Source organism: Phaenicophaeus curvirostris, chromosome 7, assembly GCF_032191515.1.
Source record: "Phaenicophaeus curvirostris isolate KB17595 chromosome 7, BPBGC_Pcur_1.0, whole genome shotgun sequence".
NCBI lineage: Eukaryota > Metazoa > Chordata > Aves > Cuculiformes > Cuculidae > Phaenicophaeus > Phaenicophaeus curvirostris.
Window position 1 is genome coordinate 24,974,868 of NC_091398.1, and position 23,004 is coordinate 24,997,871.

The 23,004-nt window shown below is 62.8% G+C and overlaps 3 protein-coding genes across 10 annotated transcripts in view; 1 reads left to right on the plus strand and 2 right to left on the minus strand.

Moving 5' to 3' along the window:
* Nucleotides 1-2,955: 2,955 nt before the first annotated feature.
* LOC138722732 (rac GTPase-activating protein 1-like) lies at nucleotides 2,956-7,728 on the plus strand. 3 transcript variants are annotated; one of them, XM_069861257.1, is made up of 16 exons: nucleotides 2,956-3,052; nucleotides 3,147-3,349; nucleotides 3,434-3,570; nucleotides 3,770-3,848; nucleotides 4,045-4,098; nucleotides 4,703-4,780; nucleotides 5,115-5,238; nucleotides 5,477-5,667; nucleotides 5,886-6,047; nucleotides 6,169-6,264; nucleotides 6,337-6,538; nucleotides 6,612-6,717; nucleotides 6,869-7,001; nucleotides 7,077-7,179; nucleotides 7,285-7,402; nucleotides 7,478-7,728. In XM_069861257.1, exons 1-16 carry the CDS (start codon nucleotides 2,968-2,970, stop codon nucleotides 7,527-7,529), a joined length of 1,923 nt encoding a protein of 640 aa, XP_069717358.1. In that variant the 5' UTR covers nucleotides 2,956-2,967; the 3' UTR covers nucleotides 7,530-7,728. The 3 variants fall into 3 exon arrangements, with proteins under 3 accessions (XP_069717358.1, XP_069717360.1, XP_069717357.1); XM_069861259.1 differs by having other exon boundaries at nucleotides 5,118-5,238; nucleotides 5,507-5,667; XM_069861256.1 differs by having other exon boundaries at nucleotides 5,118-5,238; nucleotides 5,507-5,667; nucleotides 6,869-7,179.
* Nucleotides 7,729-8,338: 610 nt separating this feature from the next.
* GMPPA (GDP-mannose pyrophosphorylase A) lies at nucleotides 8,339-12,927 on the minus strand. Its single transcript, XM_069861260.1, has 12 exons — nucleotides 12,843-12,927; nucleotides 12,657-12,754; nucleotides 12,464-12,567; nucleotides 12,067-12,259; nucleotides 11,874-11,933; nucleotides 11,594-11,724; nucleotides 10,705-10,839; nucleotides 10,465-10,562; nucleotides 10,284-10,330; nucleotides 10,095-10,187; nucleotides 9,821-9,989; nucleotides 8,339-9,732 (listed from the first exon to the last, which is right to left on the minus strand). The coding sequence occupies exons 1-12, from the start codon at nucleotides 12,883-12,885 to the stop codon at nucleotides 9,632-9,634; spliced, it is 1,272 nt and encodes a 423-aa protein (XP_069717361.1). The 5' UTR covers nucleotides 12,886-12,927; the 3' UTR covers nucleotides 8,339-9,631.
* A 2,159-nt stretch (nucleotides 12,928-15,086) lies between these two features.
* The window catches only part of SPEG (striated muscle enriched protein kinase), a 39,060-nt gene continuing 31,142 nt past the window's right edge, over nucleotides 15,087-23,004 (minus strand). For all 6 annotated transcript variants that reach the window (XM_069861269.1, XM_069861268.1, XM_069861267.1 and 3 more), the window contains 14 exons: nucleotides 22,890-22,932; nucleotides 22,726-22,794; nucleotides 20,442-22,617; nucleotides 20,178-20,330; nucleotides 19,988-20,104; nucleotides 19,734-19,901; nucleotides 19,328-19,450; nucleotides 18,965-19,129; nucleotides 18,111-18,783; nucleotides 17,782-18,021; nucleotides 17,486-17,709; nucleotides 17,074-17,149; nucleotides 16,685-16,834; nucleotides 15,087-16,390 (listed from right to left, as the gene is read on the minus strand). In XM_069861269.1, coding sequence (XP_069717370.1) covers nucleotides 16,183-16,390; nucleotides 16,685-16,834; nucleotides 17,074-17,149; nucleotides 17,486-17,709; nucleotides 17,782-18,021; nucleotides 18,111-18,783; nucleotides 18,965-19,129; nucleotides 19,328-19,450; nucleotides 19,734-19,901; nucleotides 19,988-20,104; nucleotides 20,178-20,330; nucleotides 20,442-22,617; nucleotides 22,726-22,794; nucleotides 22,890-22,932 — 4,585 coding nt within the window. In that variant the 3' untranslated portion in view covers nucleotides 15,087-16,182. The remainder of the gene's footprint in view (nucleotides 16,391-16,684; nucleotides 16,835-17,073; nucleotides 17,150-17,485; nucleotides 17,710-17,781; nucleotides 18,022-18,110; nucleotides 18,784-18,964; nucleotides 19,130-19,327; nucleotides 19,451-19,733; nucleotides 19,902-19,987; nucleotides 20,105-20,177; nucleotides 20,331-20,441; nucleotides 22,618-22,725; nucleotides 22,795-22,889; nucleotides 22,933-23,004) is intronic.

A 23,004-nucleotide genomic window follows, 5' to 3' on the forward strand; every position in this document is an offset into this window, starting at 1 on the left:
GTGGTTTGCTGCTTCTGGAGTCCAAGGGAGCTTTACACAGGACGGGGAGGCCCCCAGCATCACCCCACGCAGGGACCTGCTGCCAGAGCACGGCTGGCAGGAGCTGGAACCAACCCTGTGGCCAGTTTCAGAGTAGGATCAGACAGACCACTGCAGGATTTCTCCTTGAGGTCCAAGCTGCCTGCTCCTGCTAGCCTGTATTTCTCCTTCCACAGGCCAGCAAACATCTGCAAGTTCACTTTGCCCCCTCAGTCAGCAGCAGGACCCACAACTATTCCTAAGGAAGCCCCTCACTCAGTTCTCCAGGGCAGAGAGGCATGTGCCCTTCGCCCATAAGTGCCCGCCCTGCTCTGCCAGTCTCTCTGGGATAGGATGCTCCCACGGGGCTGCTCCCTTGGACTCACCTCCTCTGCCCTCTCCCTCCAGCCTGCTCCCCCAGCCCTGCCCCTATCCATTTCCTAGGTTCTTTGCCTCTTCCAATCCCTCCCTGCCCCAGTGTCTGGGCATCCCTGGATCTGAGACATCCCTCTCCCAGCAGAGCCCACGTACTCGGGCACTCTGTGGGCTGGCACTGCCACAGATCTGCCTGTGGGGTCCTGTCTGTCCAGGGAGACTGATTTCCTCCAGCTCTGCTCCTGCCCTCTTATCTCTCCTCTGCGAGCCGCACACCTTGTAATGCACCCTGGGGGTGTTGATAGACCCCATCCTGCCTGGGCTGAGCACCCGTGCTGGTGCAGGGTAGGCAGGGCAGCGGGGCCCAGTGCAGGCAGATGGCTGCAAGAAGCACAATCCCAGCAGGGCCCTAAGGGTTAAGCTGTCATGTATTCAGGGCCACACGCTGGCCAGGAATTACACTTTTATCGGCTTGCGGTGCTGCCGCCGCTTGAATTGGGACTGGGAACTCTATTTCCGAGCTCACCCAAATTATTCTCCAAGAGATAAAGCGCGGTGCAGAGCAGCGCCGGCGCTTCATTAACATTCCCCAGCCCATTCAGCTTTAAACGAAGATTGCCTGCCTCGGAAAATGATAAAATTGAACATGTGAAGCAGGGCATTATGTTCCATCAGCCGATATTATTTCCCACGCAGGGGCCAAGCAGAGACACAAACAGCTATTTATGCAGTGCCTGGCCAAGCCGGGGTGGCTCAGGAGGAGGGAAGCAGGCAGAGGAGGGGGGCACAGGGTGGGTGGTGAGCACCCGCTACCCATCCCTGGGAGTGAAAGGGGCTGTTTGCCTGGTGCCAGGGTGGCTCTGCCCTCCTGAGGGCTCGCGGGCTTGTGCCCAGGGTGCAGGGTGGGTTCAGGAGCCCCAAACCTGCTTTATGCATCGTGTGAGGGAAGGGGCTCGGGGTGCACAGGGTCCCCAGGGCAACACTGTCTATGTCTTTCAAGCCTGGGGCATTTCCACCTGCTCTCCTTCTCCCAGGGATGGGGCTGAGTGCTGGTTCCAGGCTGAGGATGGGGTCCCACCTCCCAGAGCTGGTTGCCTGGCCAGCAGGCACTGGGGAACACACGCCGGGAATTGTGTGCCTCCCCAGGGGCAGGACCTGGAGGGCTGAGCAGGCAGCGAGGGCTGAGGAGGCAGCAAGGGCTGAGGAGGCAGGGAGAGCCTGCAATTGGATTTTGCTTGGCCATGCCGAGCCTATCGATCCAACAGTAATTAAAGTCACTCCAAATACTGACTCATATTCAACCTTGGGAGGAAGGAGCTTCTCTGAGAAACACCCTCTGCTCCTCATGTGCTGGAACACCACGGAGCTCAGCCCCACTGGAGTGCTGCCAGCCCATCCCGGCCTGCTGTTGGGCTCTGTCATAGGGGACCTTGCTGTGGGGCTGCCTGGGCACCATCAGGCAGGTGTCGCCAGCACTGTACAGCCCTGCAGGAACCCTGAGAAGCTCTCATGGTGGGGTCTGTGTCACTCAGATCCTATTGCCCAGGGTGACCAAGCACTACAGACACATCCCTGGGATGTGGGCTGCTCCCCCGTGCCCCTCACTTGTCACTGTCCGGGCTGTGTGTGGGACCATGGCAGGGACAGGAGCCTGCTCAACTTGCAGACGCCCTGAAGAGGCACCGGGGTCCGGGGGGGGACACGCTGCTGCTTGCCCGTGGAGTGCAACACCCCTTATTCTAGGTCAGAGACAGGCAGGGAGGAGTGAAAGCAGGGTGGGGGCTGCAAGTCATGGAATAATAGAATATCCTGAGCTGGAAAGGACCCACAAGGATCATTGAGTCTAGCTCCTGTCCCTGCACAGGACAACCCCAACATTCACACTATGTGTCTGAGGGCATTGTCCAAATGCTTTTGAATATTATCAAGCTCGGTGCCGTGCCTGCTTCCCTGGGCAGCTGTTCCAGTGCTCCAGCACCATCTGGGTGAAGAACCTTTTCCTAATACCCAACCTACCCCTCCCCGGCACATCTTCCTGCCGTTCCCTCGGGTCCTATCATCGGTGGCCACAGTGTGTGTGTGTTTGTGTGCGTGTGTGTGCAGGAGCTCGCACGCCCAGCCGTGCCGCCAGCCCCGCTGCTATTCCCGGTATTCGCAGCAGGTCAGGACAGGCACGGAGGGGAGAACACCGCCCCCAGAACCTCGGGAGGGACCGGGGAGCCCCCGAGCGGGGGAGCCCGGGGGGCGCAGCACCCAGCGGCGCTTGGTTTGAGGCGAGGAGGTGGCTCCATCTGCAGGACGCGGCTCCGGCCGGGAGCAGGGGGTGCCGGGGGGGTCCAGCCCGCCGGGCGAGGACGCGCGGCAGCCGGAGCGAGCATCCCCCGTCCCCGCATCCCCGCATCCCGGGGCATCCCGGCGGTGGGAGGCGGAGGCGGGGCCGGGCCGGGCTCCACCCCGGCCCCCAGCCCACATAGGCCGGCCGGGAAGCCCCCCGGCCCCCGAGCCTGCGCCGTCCCGGGGCGCATGGCGGAGCGCGGGGGCTGCGGGAGCGGCCGCGGGCGGCGCGGGGGCAGGATGCTGCGGCAGCGCTGCGGGCGGCTCCTCGCCCAGCTGAAGCGGCTGCCCGAGCTGCTGGAGCTCGGCGGCAGCGCGGAGGAAGGTGAGTGCCGGCAGCCCCCGTCCCTGCTGCCGGTGGGGGTCGGGGACCGGGCATCCCTCCCGGCCGGCCCCCCCGCTTGTGTTGCCCCCCCCAGACTACATCCAGGTCGCTCGGTGCTTCGAGACGATGCGCCAGAGATGCTGCCGCCTGGAGCGCGATGGGCAGCGGACCCGCGAGCGCCTGGCCCGGGTGGAGGCTGAGCAGGCGGCGCTGGAGGTGAAGCTCAAGCACGCCCGCAAACAGGTCGAGGTGGAGATAAAGAAGCGGCACCGGGTGGAGGCTGAGCTGGAGAAGCAGGTCTGGGGGCTGGCTGCAGGGGTACCCCGTGGGGCTGGATGCGGGGACCCCAGCCGGCTCACTGCTGCACTGTTCCGCTTGCAGGAGCGCAAACTTCAGCTGGTCTTGGAGTCCCTGATGCAGGAGCCATGGGGCAGCGGGGTCCTGAGCAAGGAGCAGTGCTCCATCCTCAATGCCCTGGTCAGCCAGCGCCTTGGGGCAGCCCTGGCACCAGGCAGGAGGTGAGCACATCTGGCCCCAGACAGCCCAGCTGTGCCCCTCTGCCCCTCAGCCCTGCTGGGCTCAAGGGGCTGGCTTGGCACAGGAGTGCTTGGGCTCTGCAGAGGTGTCAGCTCTGGGCTCTCAGGAGTGGCTGTACAAGGAGGTGCTGGCCGGGAAGGGACGTGCCCTGGCTGGGCTGACCCCCAGCTCACTCCACAGGTCATCTGCAGTGGACGAGTCATGCCAGTCCCTCCTGTTCCACTCAGACATCAGCTATGACCGCACTGATGATGATGTGGTAAGGAGTGACCGACTACAATTCCCATGGTTTGGCTTCTCCCCAGCAGTGAAGGGGTGGTTTTGCCCCACTCCTGCAGTGGGGCAACCCCTTCGAGTGGCAAGACTGGGGGCGGGCTGTTGTCAGAGCACAGATGCTGGGGATGCCCCTGGCCCTTTGCAGCCCTGCCAGCCCCAGCCTCCCCACTGCTTTTCAGGATGTTGATGTAATGGTGGTGCAGACCCTGAAGCGCAAAGCCCAGGACAGGCAGGTATGAGGGGGAATGCTGGGAGGCAGCAGCCCTAGGGGCTGGTGCTGAGGTGGGGTCTGTGCCCTTGCATGGGTGAGGATCCCTTAGGTCTCTGTTCTTCTGCACTGTGCCTGTGGGATCCTCTGCCCATGCAGGTTAACAGCCCAGGACCTCGCAGGGCTAGGGCACCCAGATACTTCTTCATCCCAGCATGGGAGGCTGCAAGGAGCCTGGGGGGTGGGGGGGGAGCAGTAATTTATTGAGGCTGGGCTGGAAGCGTCATCTCTCAGTATACCTCCTGCAATCAATAGAAACTCCATTACCCTCCACTGTGGCCCAGCTGGGCTCCTCAATAATTCATCCCCACGTGCAGGCATCCCACACTCTGCTCTGCTCACACCTCTGCATTGCGGGCCTGGTTTGGCCTCCCCCAGCCCCAGGGCTGGTTCTGACCCAGGTTGAGGGGCCTGGAAGCCCATGGATCCCCATGATGTCTGGTGTGGAGTGGGTGGTACGGGGGGCGCAGGGTGAAACCACTTGACCTGGTTGCTCTGAGGTGGGGCAGGGGGGCAGAGTCAGGAAGAGGGTCCTTGCTTACCCTTCACACTATCCACTCTGTCCCTAGCGTGTGTCCCTGGCCCCTCAGATCGGCCCTGTGGTGGTGGCGAAGCGACACCGGTCTTCTGTGGCCCCCCTCAACGCTGTGAGTAGTCACCCCAGTGTGCCCTGGGTGGGGTGCCACCAGAAGGAGACCCTGAAACCTTCAGGCCTGGGGGTGCTGTGGGGTCTAGAGCTGCTCAGCTGTCTGCTCCAGGTGTCTGTGCCGTGCAGCCTCTATCTACCAGGTTCCGGTGGTGACAGCATCCCTGGCTGTGCTGTACCAGTGCCCTATAGCCTGTATACTCCCATACCCATGGTGAGAGCACTGGGGGTTGCGCGAGGCTGCAGGGATGGGGAGCAGGCACTGCAGAGCTTGTGGGAGACATTGGAGCACTGAGAGGCTGCAGCCAGGCATGTTCTCACTGGCCTCATCTCAGCAGGCAAGCGTCCCCCCCGTGCCCACTCTGGATGAGGTCACGGGCCCTGCTGGCAGCCTCCTGCCTGCTGCTTTGTTGCCGCGACGCTGCTCTCGCCAAGGTCACCGTATCTCCACACGTGCAGGTCAGGGGAAGGGCTGGGGAGGGGGCTCATGGGTGGAGTGGGAGCAGCCTCGGTGTGCTGCTGTCATGGAAGAGGGCGGAGATCTGCTGAAGGGTGCTTGTCCCCACCACAGGGGTTCTGGGGTCTCTGAACATGCCAAATGCCACTGTCCTAGGGCAGCTGGGATGCTGCAGAGGCTCCCTGGAGGTAGGAAGCCTCCTTACAGCCTAACCAGGAGCTGGGGTGGTTTGCCTTTCAGAGCCTGCTCCACTGCCTCTGCCGTCTGCAGAGCTGACCACTGCATGGGGCACTGGTGAGGATCCAAGCTGCTGTGCACCTGAACAGAAAAGCCAATGCGAGGGTGGCTCCGAGGAGCAGCCAGTGCCACCCCACTTCCCCTCTCCTCCACAAACCCTCCCGAAGCTCCAGCATGAGTTCACCTCCAAAACAGTATGTGCCCCAGCTTCTCTTCCTCCTCTTGGTTGCTATGGAGAAGAAAGCAGGGCAGAGGGAATGGGTCTGGTGGGGCAAAGTGCTCCTCCATCCTCCCCACCCCACCTCTGCCTGCACAGGGGATGGATGGAGGCGGTGGGGGCTGGCTTGGAATGAAGGAGTGGTAGTGGGTACCTGCAAGAAGGGGGAGCCCCAACTCTGTTCCCCCTCACCAGGTGATCCGCCCTGAGCCTTGTGGTGTCTGTGGCTCCCGTATCCGCTTTGGGAAGGCTGCCACCAAGTGCCGCAAGTGCCAGATGCTGCTGCACCCCAAATGCCAGGAGCAGTGCCCCAGTCCCTGTGTACCCCGGCCTCGCCACCATGCCTGGCCTCGTGAGGTGAGGAAGGGGACACAGGGTGTTTGCTCCCTGTCCCTGTGGGGCAGTTGTGGGCCATCAGCCCTCCCTGGCTGCAGGGCTGGGTGGCAGGTGCAGAGCAGGTCGATGTTGTCCTTCTCAGGGTGTGCTGGCTGACTTCGCCCCCACCACGCCGCCCCTGGTGCCTGTGCTGGTGTCGCAGTGTGTGACCGAGGTGGAGAGACGAGGCTTGACAGAGGTAGGAGCTAGGGCGGTGGGGGCAGTGCTGCTGTAGTCCCCATGGGGCTGAGCCCCTCTCCCTGCATCCCAGACAGGGCTGTACCGGGTGCCAGGCACGGATCAACTAGTGCGGGAGTGGAAGCGGAGGCTGCTGCAGGCAGGGGGTGTGCTGCCTGCCCTGGGCACTGTGTCTGACATCCATGTGGTCTGCGGGGTGCTCAAGGACTTTCTGCGAGGGCTCAAGGAGCCACTCGTCACCTTCAGCCTCCACCCTGCCTTCCTGCAGGCTGCTGGTGAGCCAGGGACCTGAGGTGGGGGGGTGAGGGACTGCTTCTCCCCTAACACCCCTCCCTGGTGCCACTGCAGACATCCCAGATGATGCTGCCTGCAGCACAGCCCTGAGCCACTTGGTGAGCAAGCTGCCCCCAGCCAATCGGGACACCCTGGCTTTCCTCATGCTGCACCTGCTCAGGTGAGGGACACCCTGGCATATGGGTCTGTGCCCGTGTCCTGGTGCTCTGCCCCTCACCCTGGCTCTGTGCCCTTGAGCAAGAAAGGTGAGCTTGAGGACAAGGGTACCCTTGGCAGGGCCATGTGCTCACGCTGTCCATGCCCCCTCACAGGGTCTCGCACAGCCCTGAGTGCAAGATGGACATCCTCAACCTGTCTCGTGTGTTTGGTCCTACGCTGGTGGGACATGGCTCGGCCAACCCCACACCCCTTGCCATTATGGAGGACACACCACGGCAGTGCAAGGTGAGGGGGTCCCCGAGGCCTGGGCTACATCCCAGGTGCTGCTGGCACCTCTATTCCCCATCTCTCTCTGTCCAGGTGGTGGCTCAGCTGCTCTCGCTGCCACCTGACTTCTGGAAAGGCTTCCTGGGGACGGAGCAGGAGAACCCGCTGCCACAACCAGCCCTGGCAGGTGAACACGGTGAGGCAGAGGAGTCCCGATCTCCTCCCTGCCCTAGCCTAGTGGCTGCTACAGCGTCCTGTGGCTGGGCTGGGTTGTAATAACTGTTCTCCTTCTGTCCTACAGAGCCATTCTTCCCCCCCATCTCCTCCCTAGATGCAAAGCTGGGCCAGCTGAGCCCAGGTGGCAGTTGCTGCCTCCCCAGCACCTTGTGGAGCTGTGTGGGCACAGCCACCCAACCCCCGTGAGTGCTGCCGGGGGTGAGTGGGGGGCACAGGGGAGCCTGCTTTGCACCCCTGACTCATCTCTCCCTACGCAGGCAGGGGATGGGCCCGAGGAAGGTGGGTCGGTTCTTCCCTTCTCTGGTGTAGCCTGCAGCAGGCGCTCCCTGGGGACACCGAGGAGCTGGCAACTGGAGGAGGAGCAAAGCATGCGGGACCAGGCAGCTGCCTGTGAGCTGGCGGTGCTGAGCTCCACGCTCTGCTGTGCTTGGTTGGGGAGCAGAGCTGGCACTGCCCCACTGTGGTGGTAGGGATGATGCCCCAGCCTGTATCTAGGGGCTGTTTGTATTAAATGTTTGTAGCAAAACAAGCTGTCTGTTCCTCCCTGCTGCTACATACCAGGGTTTGGGGCTGATGGGCTTGACAGAGAGCTGTACTGACAGCAAGGGTATGCAGTGCTCCCCTAAACCCCTGCTCCTGCTGGGTAGGCAGAGCCCCTCCTTGCCCTGCCCTCTAGCCCAGGATTTGGGAGGCCCTGGCTTCAAAAGCTGTTGCTGCTTGGGGCAGAACAACCTTAAAGCGTTTCCAGACTTCCTGGCACCTCAGCGGAGGCCCCTTTAACTCCTTCCTCCCCTCCAGCCCCGGTGCTGGAGCTGCTAAGCCCAAGCAAGGCTGGGATGCACAGCGCCTCCCCTCTAAGAGGGGGAAGCTGGCTCTAAGGGAGTAAGGGCCTGGCACAACGGTAACTTGGGGAAAGGCGCCTTGCACAACAGGGCTGATAACTGTGTCCCAAGACTACGTTCAACAGCTGAGAAACCTTTGTCCATACTAAAAGGCAGGCTAGATCTGGGATACAGGAGAAAATCCATGTACAAGCCTGAAAGCAAGTACTCTGGCTCAGTTTCCCCCAGTGCATGGGTGTTCACCAGCAGGCAAGGAAATTAGCACATCCAAAGGCAGAAGCAAAACTGAAGGAGTTTAATGTGCTTAAAGCCAGGGAACAGCTAATCCCCACCCAGGACCACAGGAGAACTGGCACGGGAAGGCACAGGGCTTGGAGCAAGGATTTACTGCAAATCCATTGAGCTGGGGTGGTACTGGATGGATGGAGCATCCCTAATGCAGTGCCTTGCTGAAGGTGAGAGGCGTGATGGAGCCCTTGACAGAGTGCAGAGTTCCGCAACCAGAGGAGGAGACAAGGAAGTTAAGTGGATAAAGGCAGTGGTGGTTATCATAAACAGTGTGCACCAGGATCAGCAGGGAGCTGCCTTCAATAAAAATGGGGGATTTGAGAGACAGGCTGGCATTGGCGCTCTGCCACCTGTACAGATGAAAGTTGATTGCTCTGGTGCCCTGTGGAAATAGCTGATGTGAGGGGAGACATAAAGCCAAACCCCCAGGCTCCCTCTGAGCTAGTGCAGAGGAGGCTGCCAGCCCATGGGGGTGGCAGGAGCCCGCAGCTGTCACCCTGAGCCTTGCCTAGGCAGCCTGTGCAGGTCTCAGCCTGACGGAAGCAGGCTCGGTAGGGCTGGCACCTCTCCTGGCTCACACTGAGCCATTGGGGGCAGAGATGGTGGTAGGGGAAGAGGTGCTTTTGCAGCTCCCTCCAGGGCCAGCAGCTTGCCTGTCCAACCTCGCCCTGCCCTGCTCGTGCCCTTGGGACAGCCTGCTGCAGCTGCATTTTCCCAGTGGTGGACAGGAGCCCTGCTCAGGCTGTTGCAGTTGCACTGGAATCGCCTCCTGCAGGGTAAGCTGTCTATGCAAGACAGGCCTAGTCAAAGCTCTCCAGCCTATAAAATGGGCCAAGACTTTCTAGGGTGCTGCAGACAGAAACCGATGCAGAGAGAGGATGTGAGTGAGGCAAGACAGCAGTGGTGGCGTCCCTGGGAGAAACACCCAAAGCTGGACCTAAGACACTCCAGGCAGCAAGTATTTCCTCAACAGCCTCAGCCCAGGGCTCCCTCTGCAGGCACACGGCCTGGTGCCAGGGCACCTACTGTCCCTTAAGACTTCACCCTGACCCAGGGCTGGTCCCTGGGCTGCAAGAGAAGCAGCATGTGAGGCTGACGCTCACTAGCTTTAATGTCTGTCTGAAGAAGGAGTCAGGCACTTGCAGGGCTCCTGGCCTGCATATGACTCTGGGGGTACTGGGAACCTCCCAGGAGGTGAAGCCTCAGCACAGTCTCTTGCTGTGGGGCACAGCAGGGACTGGGGGGCCGGGGGCTGGCCCCTCAACCCCGTAAGCCACTGACTCACAGGATAATCTGGTTTTTGTAGCTGCGGCTCAGCTCCTTGTGAGGAAGGACGATGGAGTTGAGAATAACGACCTCAGCAGGGATGGTGACACTGCAGCCTGCAGGGAGAGCATGAGGGAGTTAGGAGGAGAGGACAGGCTGCCCCGTTGTATGGGGCTAGGGTGGCTGAACGCAGGTAGGGTGTACCTAGGATTGTGATGGATGGTGTGAGGCGCCCATCCCGGAAGAGGGTCTCGCTGTCAATCTTGGCGTAGGGATCATTTGGGTTGGGGTCACTGGGCGTTCCTTCAACCCGGGCCCAGCGCCCGATGGTGCTGTCCCAGCCCACGATGGTATTGAGGACACAGGTGTGGTCCTGGGGTGGATGAGGGGGGATGAAAGGGAGGGGGGTGAAGGGTGCTACTGCCTCCCTGCAAGGGGTAGGGGTTGGCACCCACACCCTTGAGCAAACCCTACTTACGTGGAGTGAGGCACCGTGCAAGACAATGGACTCGCGCACACGCACGCCAGCTCCCACCGTCACCCCCTCCCCAATGGAGACGTTGGGGCCCAGCTGTGAGGACACAAGGAGACAATGAGGTTGAGGACAACAGCCCCTCAGCACCCCCAAGCATCACCTTGTTGCAGGGTCCCCCAGGCCAGCACTCACCACGGCTGTGCTGTCGATTGAGGCTGTGGGATGGATGTACACATTCCCTGCAACACAAGGCAGCTGTGTCAGCAGACGGAGCACAGGAGCATCCACCTCTTGGATCAGGGGAGGTCCTGCCCAAGGGTCCCACAGCCTGCCCAGGCAGCCCCCAGTGCAGTGAGGGGCCTCAGAGAGGTACCTCGGATGATAGGGCCTCCAGGTTTATTCTGGGCCAGCCTCTCTGGGTGGCTCTTGCTGTACTGGTTCAGGTAAAGGCGGCTGGCATAGATAGCAGAGCTGGAGGAGGAAAAGCAGAAGGTTATTATTGCCTCTCCAGCAGTAGGAGGAATTCAGCACCCCCACCCATCCCCAGGGCCCTGCCTGGGCACCCCTGGTACAGATTGCTCCATGCTCCTGCTGTGCCAACCCCAGCCCTTACCCAGCCGATTTTATCTGGCTCCAGAAACCGTCTGTTTTGTAGACATAGAGTTTGCCACTCCCAGCCAGCGCTGTGAAAACGTCCTGCTCTAGCCGGATCACTTCTGCACGCTGCCAGCCATTGGAGCTTTCCTCACTGCAAGAGAGAGACCCATTAGACACCCCCTCCAGTCACAGCCTCAGTCAGGCACCCCAGCAGCTGTTCTCCCCAAATCTGAAGGCTGTGGTGATCCTAGACTCCTACCTACCCACGCACTTCTCCGCAGAGGTGGGGACAGCCCTAGCTGTCACGCTAGGCCTGCTGAGCCTTACAGTAGCACCAGGCGGGGGGCTCTGCTAGCTGAAATAAGCTCTAAGCCAGAAACTGATGGTGTAAGAGTCCCACCCAGTCCAGGTTGGCGTGTGAGCAACAGATCCTGCCTCTGCTCCAGAACCCTGTCCAGCTGGATTTTTGCTTGGGTGGTGGCAGAGATGTCAAGTGACAGGCTGCCTGGTGGAAAGAGCTGGGGAGGGGAGCCGAGCACTCCCAGGTGAAAGGCTCGCTCAGCCCCTTGTCTAGAGCTAAATGAGGATGGGGTGGGAGAAGAGGAAAGGTGAGGTGGAGTGTCAAGGCGACCAAGGAGGGGAGGAGAGGAAAAAGCAGCCTTGCAGACAGGCCTGGAGCAGGAAGAAAAGCAGGCATTACCACTCAAGATGCTTCAGCCCACAGAGCAGCCAATGCAGACACAGAGTGAGACTTACCCAAGGTAAGGGCAGCTGGTACAGGACCAGGAAACAAGTGAGTGATGGCAGAGGAAGAGAGAAGGTAGAGAAAGAATGGAGGATGAGCATGCCGCTGCAGCCCCACGGAGCAGTGGGGTGGGAAAGATGCAGGGCAGAGGGTCACTCACAGTACTAACTCCTGCTGGTTCCTCTGGAAGACTTCGCCAATGTGCTGGAAGATGGCAGGTGTGAACAGGTAGATGCCACAGTTAATGATCTCACTAACAAACGTGCTGGGCTTTTCCACGTAGTGCTGGACCTGGAGGCGAGGCAAGAGATGCAAGTCCCAGGGCACAGTCCCCATGCCTGGCGTCACATCTTCTGTGGCGCACTGGGAACTTGTGCCCATGCAGGCAGCTCAGCATCCGCTGCCTACGCTGCGCCTGGCTCCCCAGAGTCCTCTGGTACCTCTTGCGTGTCTGCGTTTGCCACAATACAGCCATAATTTAACGCCTGCGTCCTGTTGGCCTGTGGAGCAAGGGTGTGTTAGCAACAGCGGAGCAGTGGGCGTGCGGATGCAGTGCTGATGAGACCCAAGGACCCATCCACTGCAGGAGCCACTGGCTTCTAGACAAGCCTCCAGCGGAGCACTGCCACTCACCGTGGTACCCAGAATGACAAAGCTCTGCGCGTCCCCGTGCTGCTGCTGGAACTCCAGCATCTCCTGCAAGGGAAACTCAGAGCACACGTCTGCGTTGAGGACAAAGAAGGCCTCGGCACCACCTGACAGGATCTGGTCTCGGAAGTGATAGATGCCACCACCCGTGCCCAGCGCGGCGTATTCCTGAAGATACCTGCAAGCCAAGCAGGGAAAAGCGAGGGCTTAGGGAAGGAGGAGGCCAGCGGCACAGCACCGGGCAGCAGGGCTGGCAGGGGCTGGACAGGCGCAACCCTGCCACTCATGGGGCCGTTGGCCAGGGGAAGAAGGCCGGGGGACTCGGAGCTGTGCTGCAGAAGCATCTTCGGAGCGGGATGCAGCCAGGGCGCCCCTTGCCCACCTGATGGGGATCTTGAACTCCTGCTGCGCCGACGCCAGGAAGCGGCTCAGGGCCTCATGGGGCTGGTAGAACCCCAGCAGCAGGATCTCCTTCATGCCCGGCACCTGGGGAAGGAGACACCGAGGGGCAGAGCGGGGCGAGGGGGGCCCGGCCCACGGCGCCCCGGCCTCCCGGCTGCCCCCCCGCCCCGTACCTTGGCGCAGGCCTCGATGTGGTGCTGCACCATGGGCACCCCGGCCACGGGGAACAGCGGCTTGGGCACCTCGAACGACAGCGGCCGGAACCGGGTCCCTGCGGAGGACGGGGAAGGGCGGGGGGGGGTGTCAGGGAGGGAACGGGGCCGGGCGCGGCGCCCCGCGCACCCCCCCGCGGCGCTCACCCTTCTGCGGGCCCCCGATCAGGACCAGCGCCTTCAGCGCCATCGCCGACCCCGCCGCTTCCGCACACGTGGCTGCGGCCGCACCGCCCCCAGAGCCGGCAGGGGGCGCTGCGGGGCCGCGCCCGCAACCCCGGGGCGGGGTGGGGGTGTGTGCAAGGGAGCCTCTGCGGGGGGGGCGGGGGAGCTGCTGCGGGGGTGTGTGTGCAAGGGAGCCTCTGCGGGGGGGTGTGTTCAAGGGAGCCTCTGCAGGGGGGGTGCGTGTGCAAGGGAGCCGCTGCGGGGGGGTGCGTGTGCAAGGGAGCCTCTGCAGGGGATGTGTGCAAGGGAGCTTCTGTGGGGGTGTGTGTGCAAGGGAGCCTCTGCAGGGGGGTGCGTGTGCAAGGGAGCCTCTGCGGGGGTGTGTGCAAGTGAGCTGGGGTGGGGGGCTGTGTGCAAGGGAGCTGCGGAGGGTGTGTGTGAAAGGGAGGTGCTGCGGGAAGGGGGTGTATGCAAAGGAGCCTCTGCGGGGGGAGGGCTGCGAGGGAGCCTTTGCCAGGGGGGGTGTGTGCACAAGTGAGCTGCTGCGGGGGGTGTGTGCAAGGGAGCTGCTGCGGGGTGTGTGCAAGGGAGCTGCTGCGGGGTGTGTGTGTGCAAGGGAGCTACTGCAGGGGGTGTGTGTGTGCAAGGGAGCTGCTGCGGCGTGTGTGCGTGTGCAAAGCAGCTGCTGCAGGGGAGTGTGTGTGCAAGGGAGCTGTGGGGGGTGCTTGTGCAAGGGAGCTGCTGCCAGGGGAGTGTGCAATTGAGCTGCTGCAGGGTGTGTGTGTGCAAGGGAGCTGCTGTCGGGGCAGTGTGCAATTGAGCTGCTGCGGGGTGTGTGTGTGCAAGGGAGCTGCTGCCGGGAGAGTGTGCAATTGAGCTGCTGCAGGGGAGTGTGTGTGCAAGGGAGCTGCTGCCGGGGGTGTGTGCAAGGGAGCTGCTGCAAGGCATGTGCAAGGGAGCTGCTGCGGGGTGTGCGTGTGCAAGGGAGCTGCTGCAGGGGTGTGCGTGTGCAAAGGAACCCCTGCAGGGGTGTGCGTGTGCAAAGCAGCCACTGCATGGGTGTGTCTGTGCAAGGGAGCCCACGTGCAGAGGTGTGTGTGCAAAGGAGACACTGTGCAGAGGTGTGAGTGTGTAATGGAGCCACTGAGCAGGGTGTGTCTGTGCAAGGGTACCCATGTGCAGGGTGTGCATGTGCAAGGGAGCCGGTGTAGGGGGATGTGAGTGTGTGAGGGAGCCCATGTGCGCGTTTGTGAGTATGTAAGGGAGCACATGTGCAGGTGTGTGTGTGTGCAAGGGAGCTGCTGTGCAGGGTGTGCATGTGCAAATGAGCCTGGGGGGGTACGTGTGCAAGGGAGCTGCTGTGTTGGGGTGTGAGTGAGCAAGGGAGCCCATGTGCAGGTTTGTGAGTAAGGGAGCCCATGTATACGTGTGCATGTGCAAGGGAGCCACTGGTGGGGGGTGCATGTGCAAGGGAGACCCTGTGCAAGGGTGTGAGTGTGTAAAGGAGCTGGTGTGTGTGGATGTGCATGCAAGAGAGCCACTGTGCAGAGGTCGGGGGTGTGTGTCAGTGTGTGCACGCAAGGGAGCTGCTGTGGGGGTGCACGTGCAAGGGAGACGCTGTGCGGGCTGCGCATGACGCGGTGTCGGTGTGAGCATGCAAGGGAGCCCCCATGTGCCAGGCATGAGCCCTGGGCCCCGACAACACCCGTGTTGCCATGTGCTTGCACACGCAGCCGTGTGTACGTGTGGGCACACAGGTGCGCCTGCGGCAGCGTGTGATGGGGGGGGGGGGTGGCTGGGTGCAGGCAGGGGGTGCTGGGGGGGCTGTAACCGGAGCAGCCCCTGGCAGCGTGGCCAGCCCAGCCCGATATGGGCAGCCAGTATTTATAGCCGGGCGGCAGGACCCTCACCTGCGGCCCCAGCCCGGCTTCGGTTGCCCCTGCTGCCCTGTGCTGCCACTGGGCCCCTGGCACCCAGTATTTTAGCTCCATGACGCCAGTGTCCCGTGAGACGCTCCCCCCACCCCTGCACCCACCCTGGCGCTTGGCAGCTTTCTTGGCTCCTTCTCCAAGTTTGCAGCACCCTTCCCAGCCCGGCCACACCTGGAAGCCTTCCTGGGCCCTGGATTTTGGGACAGGACAGGCCCAAGGCACCCAGGCCTCGGTGGCAGCTGGGGGCTGCTCTGCCCCTCATCCCTGTCCCCCCCCAAGAGGCACAGAGACGGGACCGGCTGCTCAGGGTCTTTATTGCTGCTCTGGCACGTTGCTTGCTCCAAACCACGGGGATGTTGGCAACTCCAGAGCCCAGCAGAGAGGAGGGGACAGGGTCAGGTGCCTTCTCCCCAAAGACAATAAATAAAGCCCTATTGCTACAGCAGCATCTGGAAGGTGGGTGCCCACCCACTGCCTCCGGCCCTTGCCCGGGGCATCCTGGCCATCCTGAAGCACCCTGCTGCCAGCCGGGGAGGGGGCGAGGAAGGGACGAGGGGCTCAGCAAGGCACCTGTGAGGCTGCACGGTGGCACTGGGGGGTTGGAGAGGGAGGGGGTGCAGGGGATGGGGGGGTGTCTGGGGGCAGGTGGCGGGGCACAGGGCGAAGGCCAGAGCCGGACGGGCAGACCGTGAGCAGGATGGGCCTGAGCAGGTGCAGGAGATGTGCGTGGCACAGCCAACAGCCCCGGGGAAGGCACCGGCATTGGTCCTGGGGCCGCAAACCCGCTTGCCAGGACTGGGGCTGGGAGGAGTGGAAGGTGGGGGACCGGTGGCCCCCACTCCCAGCCACGAGGACCGGGGCTGTGCCGGCTGGCGGGAGGGTGCAGGGGGCTGTGAGCGGGCCCCTCGCTTCAGGAACCACTGGAGCAGCCCGAGTCCTTGGGCACTGGCGTGCAAACTGCGGGGAGTGCAGGGCCCCCTGTGCCGTGGCCGGGGGCAGCTGCGGGCTGCGACATAAGGCACACGGCTGGCGACCCGCGTGGCCAGGGCTGGCCAGCATGCTGGCAACTCTCCCCCTCCTGCCTGGGGCTTCCATCGGACCCCCCCCGTCTCATCCTTCTCTTGACCATCTGCCACATTCTCTGTTCTCCTAGCAAGGCTTCCTGCCACCTGCCCGCTGCTGGACCCCACTGCTGGTCTGGTTGGGGCAGCACCTCCCCTCTCCCTTGGCCCCACCAAAACGGTGCTGGCCACCAGCATCCCCAACAACAGCTTCTGAGTTCCATGGGCTCGTCCCAGCATGTTCTGGCTCCTTCTTGGCTGCCCCATCCCACGGCCCCTGGAATGTTCCTCTGGCTCCTCGGCCCCTGACGGCCGTGGCCAAGGGGGTGGCTACTGCGGGCCCGGCGGCTGGCCACCCTGGTAGGAGCGGAGTAAGACCTTGTGCTTTGTGACTGCCTCGCCGCGGCGCCGCTGGTGCTCCACCAGGAACTCCTTGAGGCGGTTGGTGGTGAAGGTCAGGGTCTGACGGCGCAGCTTCATCAGGTAGGCATCCTGGAGCCAAGTGTTGGCAAAGCAGTCCTTCACCGTGGGGCGGCTCCTGGGACAGGAGCAGTGTGGGGTCAGGGGCCACAGCTGCTGCTGCACCCCCCAAACTCAGACATTCCCCCTGCCCCACAACATACAGCGGGTCCCAGCCCTCTGCAAGTGCAAGGATGGATTTCATGGTCCTAGGCTGAGGAGATCCCATTGCTCTCCAGAGCAGGGTCGGACCCCAGGGTCCCACTGATGATGTTTGGAGGGTCTCTGTGGGGCAGAAGCTAGCTGTCCGCCTCACACTATAATGGGTGCAGTCTGGGGCCATGTGTCTCCCCTGCTTGGGCCAGGCACTCACCAGGGGTGGACGGTGAGGACCTTGCGGATGAAGAGGGCAGCGCTCTGTGAGACATTGGGGTACAGCTTGAAGGCATCAAAGCGCCCTGCCAGGATGCGGTTCTCTGTCTCGATGGGGTCCAGTTCAAAGAAAGGTGACCGCCCGCTGAGCCTGTGAGGGTGAAGCGGGTGGCACGGGCTGGGATGGCATCCAGGAACCCCTACACACCCATTCTTTGTCTTGAACTACCACAGCTGCCCAGGATCTCAGTCCCCACATCCAGCTGGGAAGGATCTGCAGGGCTACAGCATCCCCCAGTCCATCACCAGCATGGTGTTCCCTGTGGCACTGAGCCCTGCATGGGGCTGACTTCACCTTAGTGTGCTCGTCCCCCCGGCCCCATCTCTTACATGATGTAGGTGAGGACACCAATGCCCCAGACATCTGCTGCAGAGCCCACCGGGTCGCCCTTCACCACTTCTGGTGCTGCAGGCAGAGGAGCAGGGCTGTCATACATAGTGTCATACCCACAGCATCCCCTGTATCCCCAGCACTCACAGCATCCACAACACCCCAGCACTGCGCCCTCCAGCACCCCTCCCTGTCCCACAGCATCTAAACTCTCCCACTGAGCCCAGCAACCCTACAGAAACCCTCAGTAGATGCCCCCAGCACCCAAAGAACCCCTGTCTTCCTCACAGAGAATAAATTCCTCCCAATCCCAAGCCCTACAGGCATACATGCACACGTAGGGCACGTGCGTTCCCTGGCCCTGCCCACGGCCCTGTTCCCATGCCACTGCACCCCTGGAGTTCCACTCACACATGTACTCCAGTGTGCCAACGCGCCGCCCCAGCTGCCGCAGCACGAGGGGGTTGTAGGTCTGGGCACTGCCAAAATCGATGATCTTGAGGGCGTTCATGCCTGAGATGATGATGTTGTCTGGCTTGATGTCAAGGTGCACGATGCGGTGGCTGTGCAGGTACTCGAGGCCCTGCAGGAGCTGCAGCACGTAGTTCACCACATCGTCCTCCGAGTAGCGAAACCTGGGGGCAAGTGGCATCAGCAGGCAGCCCTGTGCCAGTGGCCACCGTTGGCAACCCCGTGGCCACCCGTACCTGTCCACAATGCTGTAGAGGATCTCCTTGCCGGCGCAGTTCTCACAGATAAGCACCAGGTAGCGGGGGGTAATGTATGCCTCATGCAGGGCCATGATGCGCTCATGGTGCAGTGCCTTGAGGATCTCATACTCCTGCAGAACACTCTGCTTCCTCTCTGCCTCATAGGGCACAATCTTGGCCATGAAGTGCTTCCCTGTGGCATTCTCCTTGCAGAGCCGGATCACCCCAAAACGGCCCCTGAAGCGCAGGACAGTGCTCAGCATCCCCCATGTGGGGTGCTGGGGGGGGATGCCTCCAGCAGAGCACCCCAACCCGCTGTCACTCACCTTGCCTTCTCATCCAGAAAGGTGTATGGTTTCTGGGGGACGCCCTGCCGCAGCGCTGTGCCGTCCTTAGCCCCTGAGACTCCACTCGCAGCTGGGGGCTCCTTGGAGGATGGAGTGGGGGGCTCCTGCACTGGGGGTGACGTGGGGGGCATGGAGACAAAGGAGGTGACCATGTAAGGGGGCATCTTCCGCGCAGGGACAGCGTTGGGTGTGGGAGATGATGTAGGGGCCAAGCTGGGGGTGGTCGACACTGGGGAAGTGGGGGAGGACTTGGAAGGCGATGGAGCCTGAGGAGCAGGGGATGTGTCTGTTGGGGGCGCAGGAGAGACCTGGGTGGGGGCATCTGTGTGGGGCAAGGCAACAGTCCGAGGTGGGGTGAATGTCAGCTCTGGGGGCACACAAATGGTGATGTTGGGCGGGAGCTCAGGGTCTGGCTGCGGCCCCTCCTCGTGGGGCGCAGGGGACTGAAGGACTGCTGGGGTGACAGCCACCTGCACCACCCCATCTGCCTTCTGCACCACTGCTTTGTGCTTGCGGGGTGGTGTGGTGGGAGGGGCGCCCGCTGCCTGTGGCTCCAGCTGCCCCACAGGTGTCTGGGTTGACCGGCTGGAAGCCACCTTCTCAGAGGCAGGGATGGGGACAGCAACATCCTTGGCTGTGGCAGCTCGGCCATCTGCAAGGAACAAAGGGAGGTATTAGCCAGGCAGAGGTAAGCCAGGTGTGACATCCCATTCCCCAAAGCTCTTGGGAGGAAGATCTCCTGGAACTCAAAGACCCCTAGAGCATCCCAGAGGCTGCAGCCCCACAGCTGGCCCCAGGGCTGCCCCATGCCCCGTGGGACAGGGCTTGCTCACCTGCTGCCTCAAGGTGTACCTTCCCTGAGGGGCTGCTGTAGGGCCCCTGCCCAGCCTTGTTGACACAGGCCACCCGAAACCTGGCGGTGCTCCCAGGGGGCAGCTCCGTCACGTTGAAGTAGCAGTCAGCGATGCCAGTGCTGATGATCTTCCACTCGTGCTCCCCTGCCGAGGTAGGAGCAAGGTGAAGCTGGAGCAGACAAGGGGCAGGGGGCAGCTTCCTTTCCCCCACCCTAGCCTGGGACCCTGCCGAGCCCCAGGGGACAGCAAGGACACTGGGCACTTTTGTCCTGGCTTAATATCCCCATGTAAGCTCATCTTTCCAGCTGCAGTTACCAGAGGACAGGAGGAAGCACCACATACCATCCAGCCTGCGCTCCAGCGTGTACGTGCAGGGGGCTTTGCTCTCTGCAGGCTTCCACAGCACCAACACCGTGTTCTTGTACTTCTGAGGGATCTCTGGGGTGCCCGGCCGCCCAGGAAGCCCTGTGAGCAGACAGACAGGATGGGCAGGGTGCCCAGCCAGGGGCAGAACAGAGATGCTGCGGGGCAAGGGCAGAGCAATACGTGGGCTTGGAGATGCTGGAGGTGCTCAGGTGAAACCAGCCTGTTCCCCCTCAAAAGTCCCAGCTTCTTTGCAGATTTGGAGAGGGGAGCTCCAGTGTCTTGCTCTGACCAGTTCCTGGCCCTGGTCTGCATGCCTAATGCGTGCCCTCTACCCGCAGAGCAGAAACACTGTCCCCCAAGGCCCCCTCCCTTGCATCCTTACGTGCCACAGCCAGCGTGCAGGAGCTGATGGCCGTGCCCAGGGCATTGGCAGCTGCACACTCGTACAGTCCTGCATCCTTCCTGGAGACCTTGGAGATGGTGAGCATCTGCCGGCCATCCTTGCAGGAGATGACGTTCATTGCATTGTCTGGCTGCAAGGACCTCTTGTCTGCAGAGCGGAGCAGAGGAGAGGGATATTACAAAGCCCTCCCTCCCCGGCACCCACCCGCCAAGGCACTACAGACAGCCCCCCACCTTTCATCCAGATAATCCTGGGGGTCGGGCTGCCAGCGGGCAGGCAGCAGAGGGTCAGTGCCTCACCCTCCAGCAGCACCTGGTCCTTCAGCTTGATGTGGAAAATGGGAGGGAAATCTGGAAAAAAAAAGTGGAGCTCAGGCTAGGGCAGCAACGGGCACCCACCATCCCGCTGTGGGGCTGCACTTACCTGATTCACTGGGTGTGTGCGACCAGCCAGCGACGGGTCCCTCCTCCCGCAGCAGGCTGGAGGGGATGCTGGGCTGCGAGGCCACCTTCTCCTTCTTGCCCCGCGAGAGCCCAAAGCGCTCCCAGCGGGACCTTTTCTGGCCGTCACCCCCACCTGCAGGCACCCAGGGTGACTGAGAGCGGGGCTGAGCCAGCACAGCCGTGCCTGCCGTGCCCAGGGCAGCTGGGCAATGGGGTGATGGCAGGACTCCCACTGGCCACTCACCTTTGGCAGAGACAGAGGAGCGGGTGCTGCTCTCCGAGCGCAGAGACTCCGAGGAGGGTGCAGGTGCTGGAGGTGGCCCTGACCGCAGGCTCTCCCCCTCAGAGCTGGCACGGCGGAGCTCCTGCGGCCCCTCGCCCTCCGTCCGCTCATCCGACAGACTGCGCAGCCGAGCAGAGACCCGCTCCATCGTGGCACTGATCTTCCTCCGCACGGCCACCGCTGGAGACTCGCTCTCCCCACTGCCCCCCGGCTCTGACTTTAGGCTCTCCGAGTCCCTCCGCTCCTTGGAACTGCCCAAGGAGAAGCGGCGTCTTCCAGATGGGGTCTCGCTACCTCCATCTTCCCCCCTACTCTTCTTCCTCTCGGCAGGTGGAGTCCGCTTGAGGAGCACCGACATCCTCCGGAGGAAGCCCCTGTCCTTCTCCACCTCGTGCAGGTCCTGCACTGACTTGGACTTAGCCGCCAGCCCAGTGGTCTGGTCCCTGCGCAGCTCCAGGGGCACGCCAGCTGGTGTGGGACGGTAGATGCCATCATCAGGGGCTGGGGGGCCACCCAGGTGCCTGTCCTCGGAGCGGGAGCGGGTGAGGAGCTTCAGCCCCCGGCTGAGCGATGACTCCCGACTCCGCTTGAACTTAGCCTCAAAGACCTCCTCTGAGTCAATGTCCTGGATGACCAGGGAGCTGGAGGAGCCGGTGGGCTTCACCTCCTTCCTCAATGCTGGTGCTGGTGCTGGTACAGGGGGCTCGGCAGGGGTGGCTGGTGAGGGGTGGGGGAGTTCCTCAGTGGTCGGTTCCCCACCTCCTGTGGCTCCCAGGGCTTCCATGACCTTGGCATAGGAAGATGTTTTGGGAGCATGGGCTCCTGAGGCCGGGAGCTGTGGTGTGGTGGGTGCTCCTGTCCTGGTAGCCCCCTCCCCACTGGCTCCAGCAGCCTTGGTGGGTGTCTTGTCCTCCTGCACCCTGGCCGTGGGCTTCTTTCCCGTGGTGGTGGTGGTGGCCGGGCTGGTCCCAGGCTGGCCACGCTCCTCAGGAATGTGCCTCCTTCCCAAGGCAGCCTTGGTGGGGGGGGCTTTGGGGATGGTGATCCCTGCTGCAGGGGGTGTCAGTGGGCCAGGGGCATCTAGTGGTGGCAGGGGCCGGGTGTCAGAGAGGGCCGAGAGCGAGGGGGACTCCTTCAGCCTCTGGGCCTCCAGGTGGGCCACCGGGATCTCCAGGGGTGCACCCGAGCGGCGGTGCCGGACGACAGGCTCAGCATCTCCATGGCTGAAGGAGCTGCTCTTCTGCAGCCGGTGCTCGGCAGGGAGAAGGCGCGGTGAAGCAGCCTCGCTGGAGGCTGCCCGCACCAGCCGTGGCACTGCTGGCGCCGGCAGCTCCAAACGGGTTGGCCGCGGGACCTTCTTGTCAGGGCTGACCCCCAAGGTCTCCAAGAGGGGACCCCGCAGGCCGCTGACTTTGCCATCCCCAGAGCCACCCCGCAGCAGCCGCTGGCGCATCAGCTCCAGGCGCTGGGCATGATCGTCCTCCACCCAGACCCCCTTCCGCCGTGGAAGCTCCATGGAAGCTGCCTTGGCCAGGGCTCGTTGGGGGTCTCGTCCTGCCTCGGCCCCCTCCTCAGTCCCCGCTGGCTGGGGCAGCAGCAGGGCACTGTCAGCAGAGCCGCCCCTCTTCAGCTCACCCCGCCGGGCGCTCCCCGGGGACTCCAGGCTGGAGCCCTTCCTCATGGCTTTGCGGGGGTACTCCGGCCGCTTCTGGGCTTCGGGAGCTTCTTCGTCAGAGGAGCCATGTGCCTCGGCCTCCGCACACGATCGCCGCAGTCCAGCACCCCTTGGCCGCTTCCCCAGGGCCACCCCGGGCTTCCCCACACCCTGGCTCTGCCACTCCATGGCGGAGACGTCCCCTGGCGTGACCCCTTCCATCTGCGGCCCCTCAGCAGGGCCAACGGCCTCATCGTCTGTGGGGATCTCATTGAGCGACATGCGGGAGCCAGAGAACTCCACCTGGTGTGGCATGGGGATAAAGGGCAGCTCATCCAAGTCGTCCGAGTCCGAGGAGGATGATAGTGCTGGTGACTCCTTGAGGTGACGAGGCACGGCGATGGAGAGGTGGTTGGATGTGTCCTCCAGCAGCTCCGGGATTGGCCGCAGGACCATGTTGCATTTGTAGCTGATCTGCGAGCGCTGCAGCCAGTGGAGGGGGCTGGATCAGGCTCAGGCAGGCAGCATGGCCCCGTCCTGCCCAGCACACGGCTCTGCCTCCCTAGCTCCTGCCCCAGCTCCTGCCCTCACCTGCCATTTCCGACGGGAGAGGAAGAGCTTTAGGTGGTCGGTGCTGATGACCTTCCCCTTGGCCAGCGTCTGCAGGGCGAGGGGACAGCGTTGTCCCACAGAGCCTACAGCAGGCTCAGGGGAACCCCACTGCCACCATGTGCTGTATCCCTGTCCAGGCTCACCTTGAACCATGGATGCTCCAAGGTCTGCTCTGCATTGGGTCTCCTGTGAATCCATACAACTGAGTGAGAACCACCCAGGGCTGGGAAGCTTTGGCCAGCCCAGGGAAGGGCAGGA

Coding starts and splice junctions, on each gene's coding strand:
- LOC138722732 (XM_069861256.1), top strand. CDS start 2,968: ATGCTGCGGCAGCGCTGCGGGCGGCTCCTCGCCCAGCTGAAGCGGCTG. Junction 6,718..6,868: donor CTCATGCTGCACCTGCTCAG/GTGAGGGACACC, acceptor GCCCCCTCACAG/GGTCTCGCACAGCCCTGAGT. Junction 7,403..7,477: donor GGCACAGCCACCCAACCCCC/GTGAGTGCTGCC, acceptor CTCCCTACGCAG/GCAGGGGATGGGCCCGAGGA.
- GMPPA (XM_069861260.1), bottom strand. CDS start 12,885: ATGGCGCTGAAGGCGCTGGTCCTGATCGGGGGCCCGCAGAAGG. Junction 11,725..11,873: donor CAAACGCAGACACGCAAGAG/GTACCAGAGGAC, acceptor CCTCGCCTCCAG/GTCCAGCACTACGTGGAAAA. Junction 10,331..10,464: donor TGGAGGCCCTATCATCCGAG/GTACCTCTCTGA, acceptor CTTGTGTTGCAG/GGAATGTGTACATCCATCCC.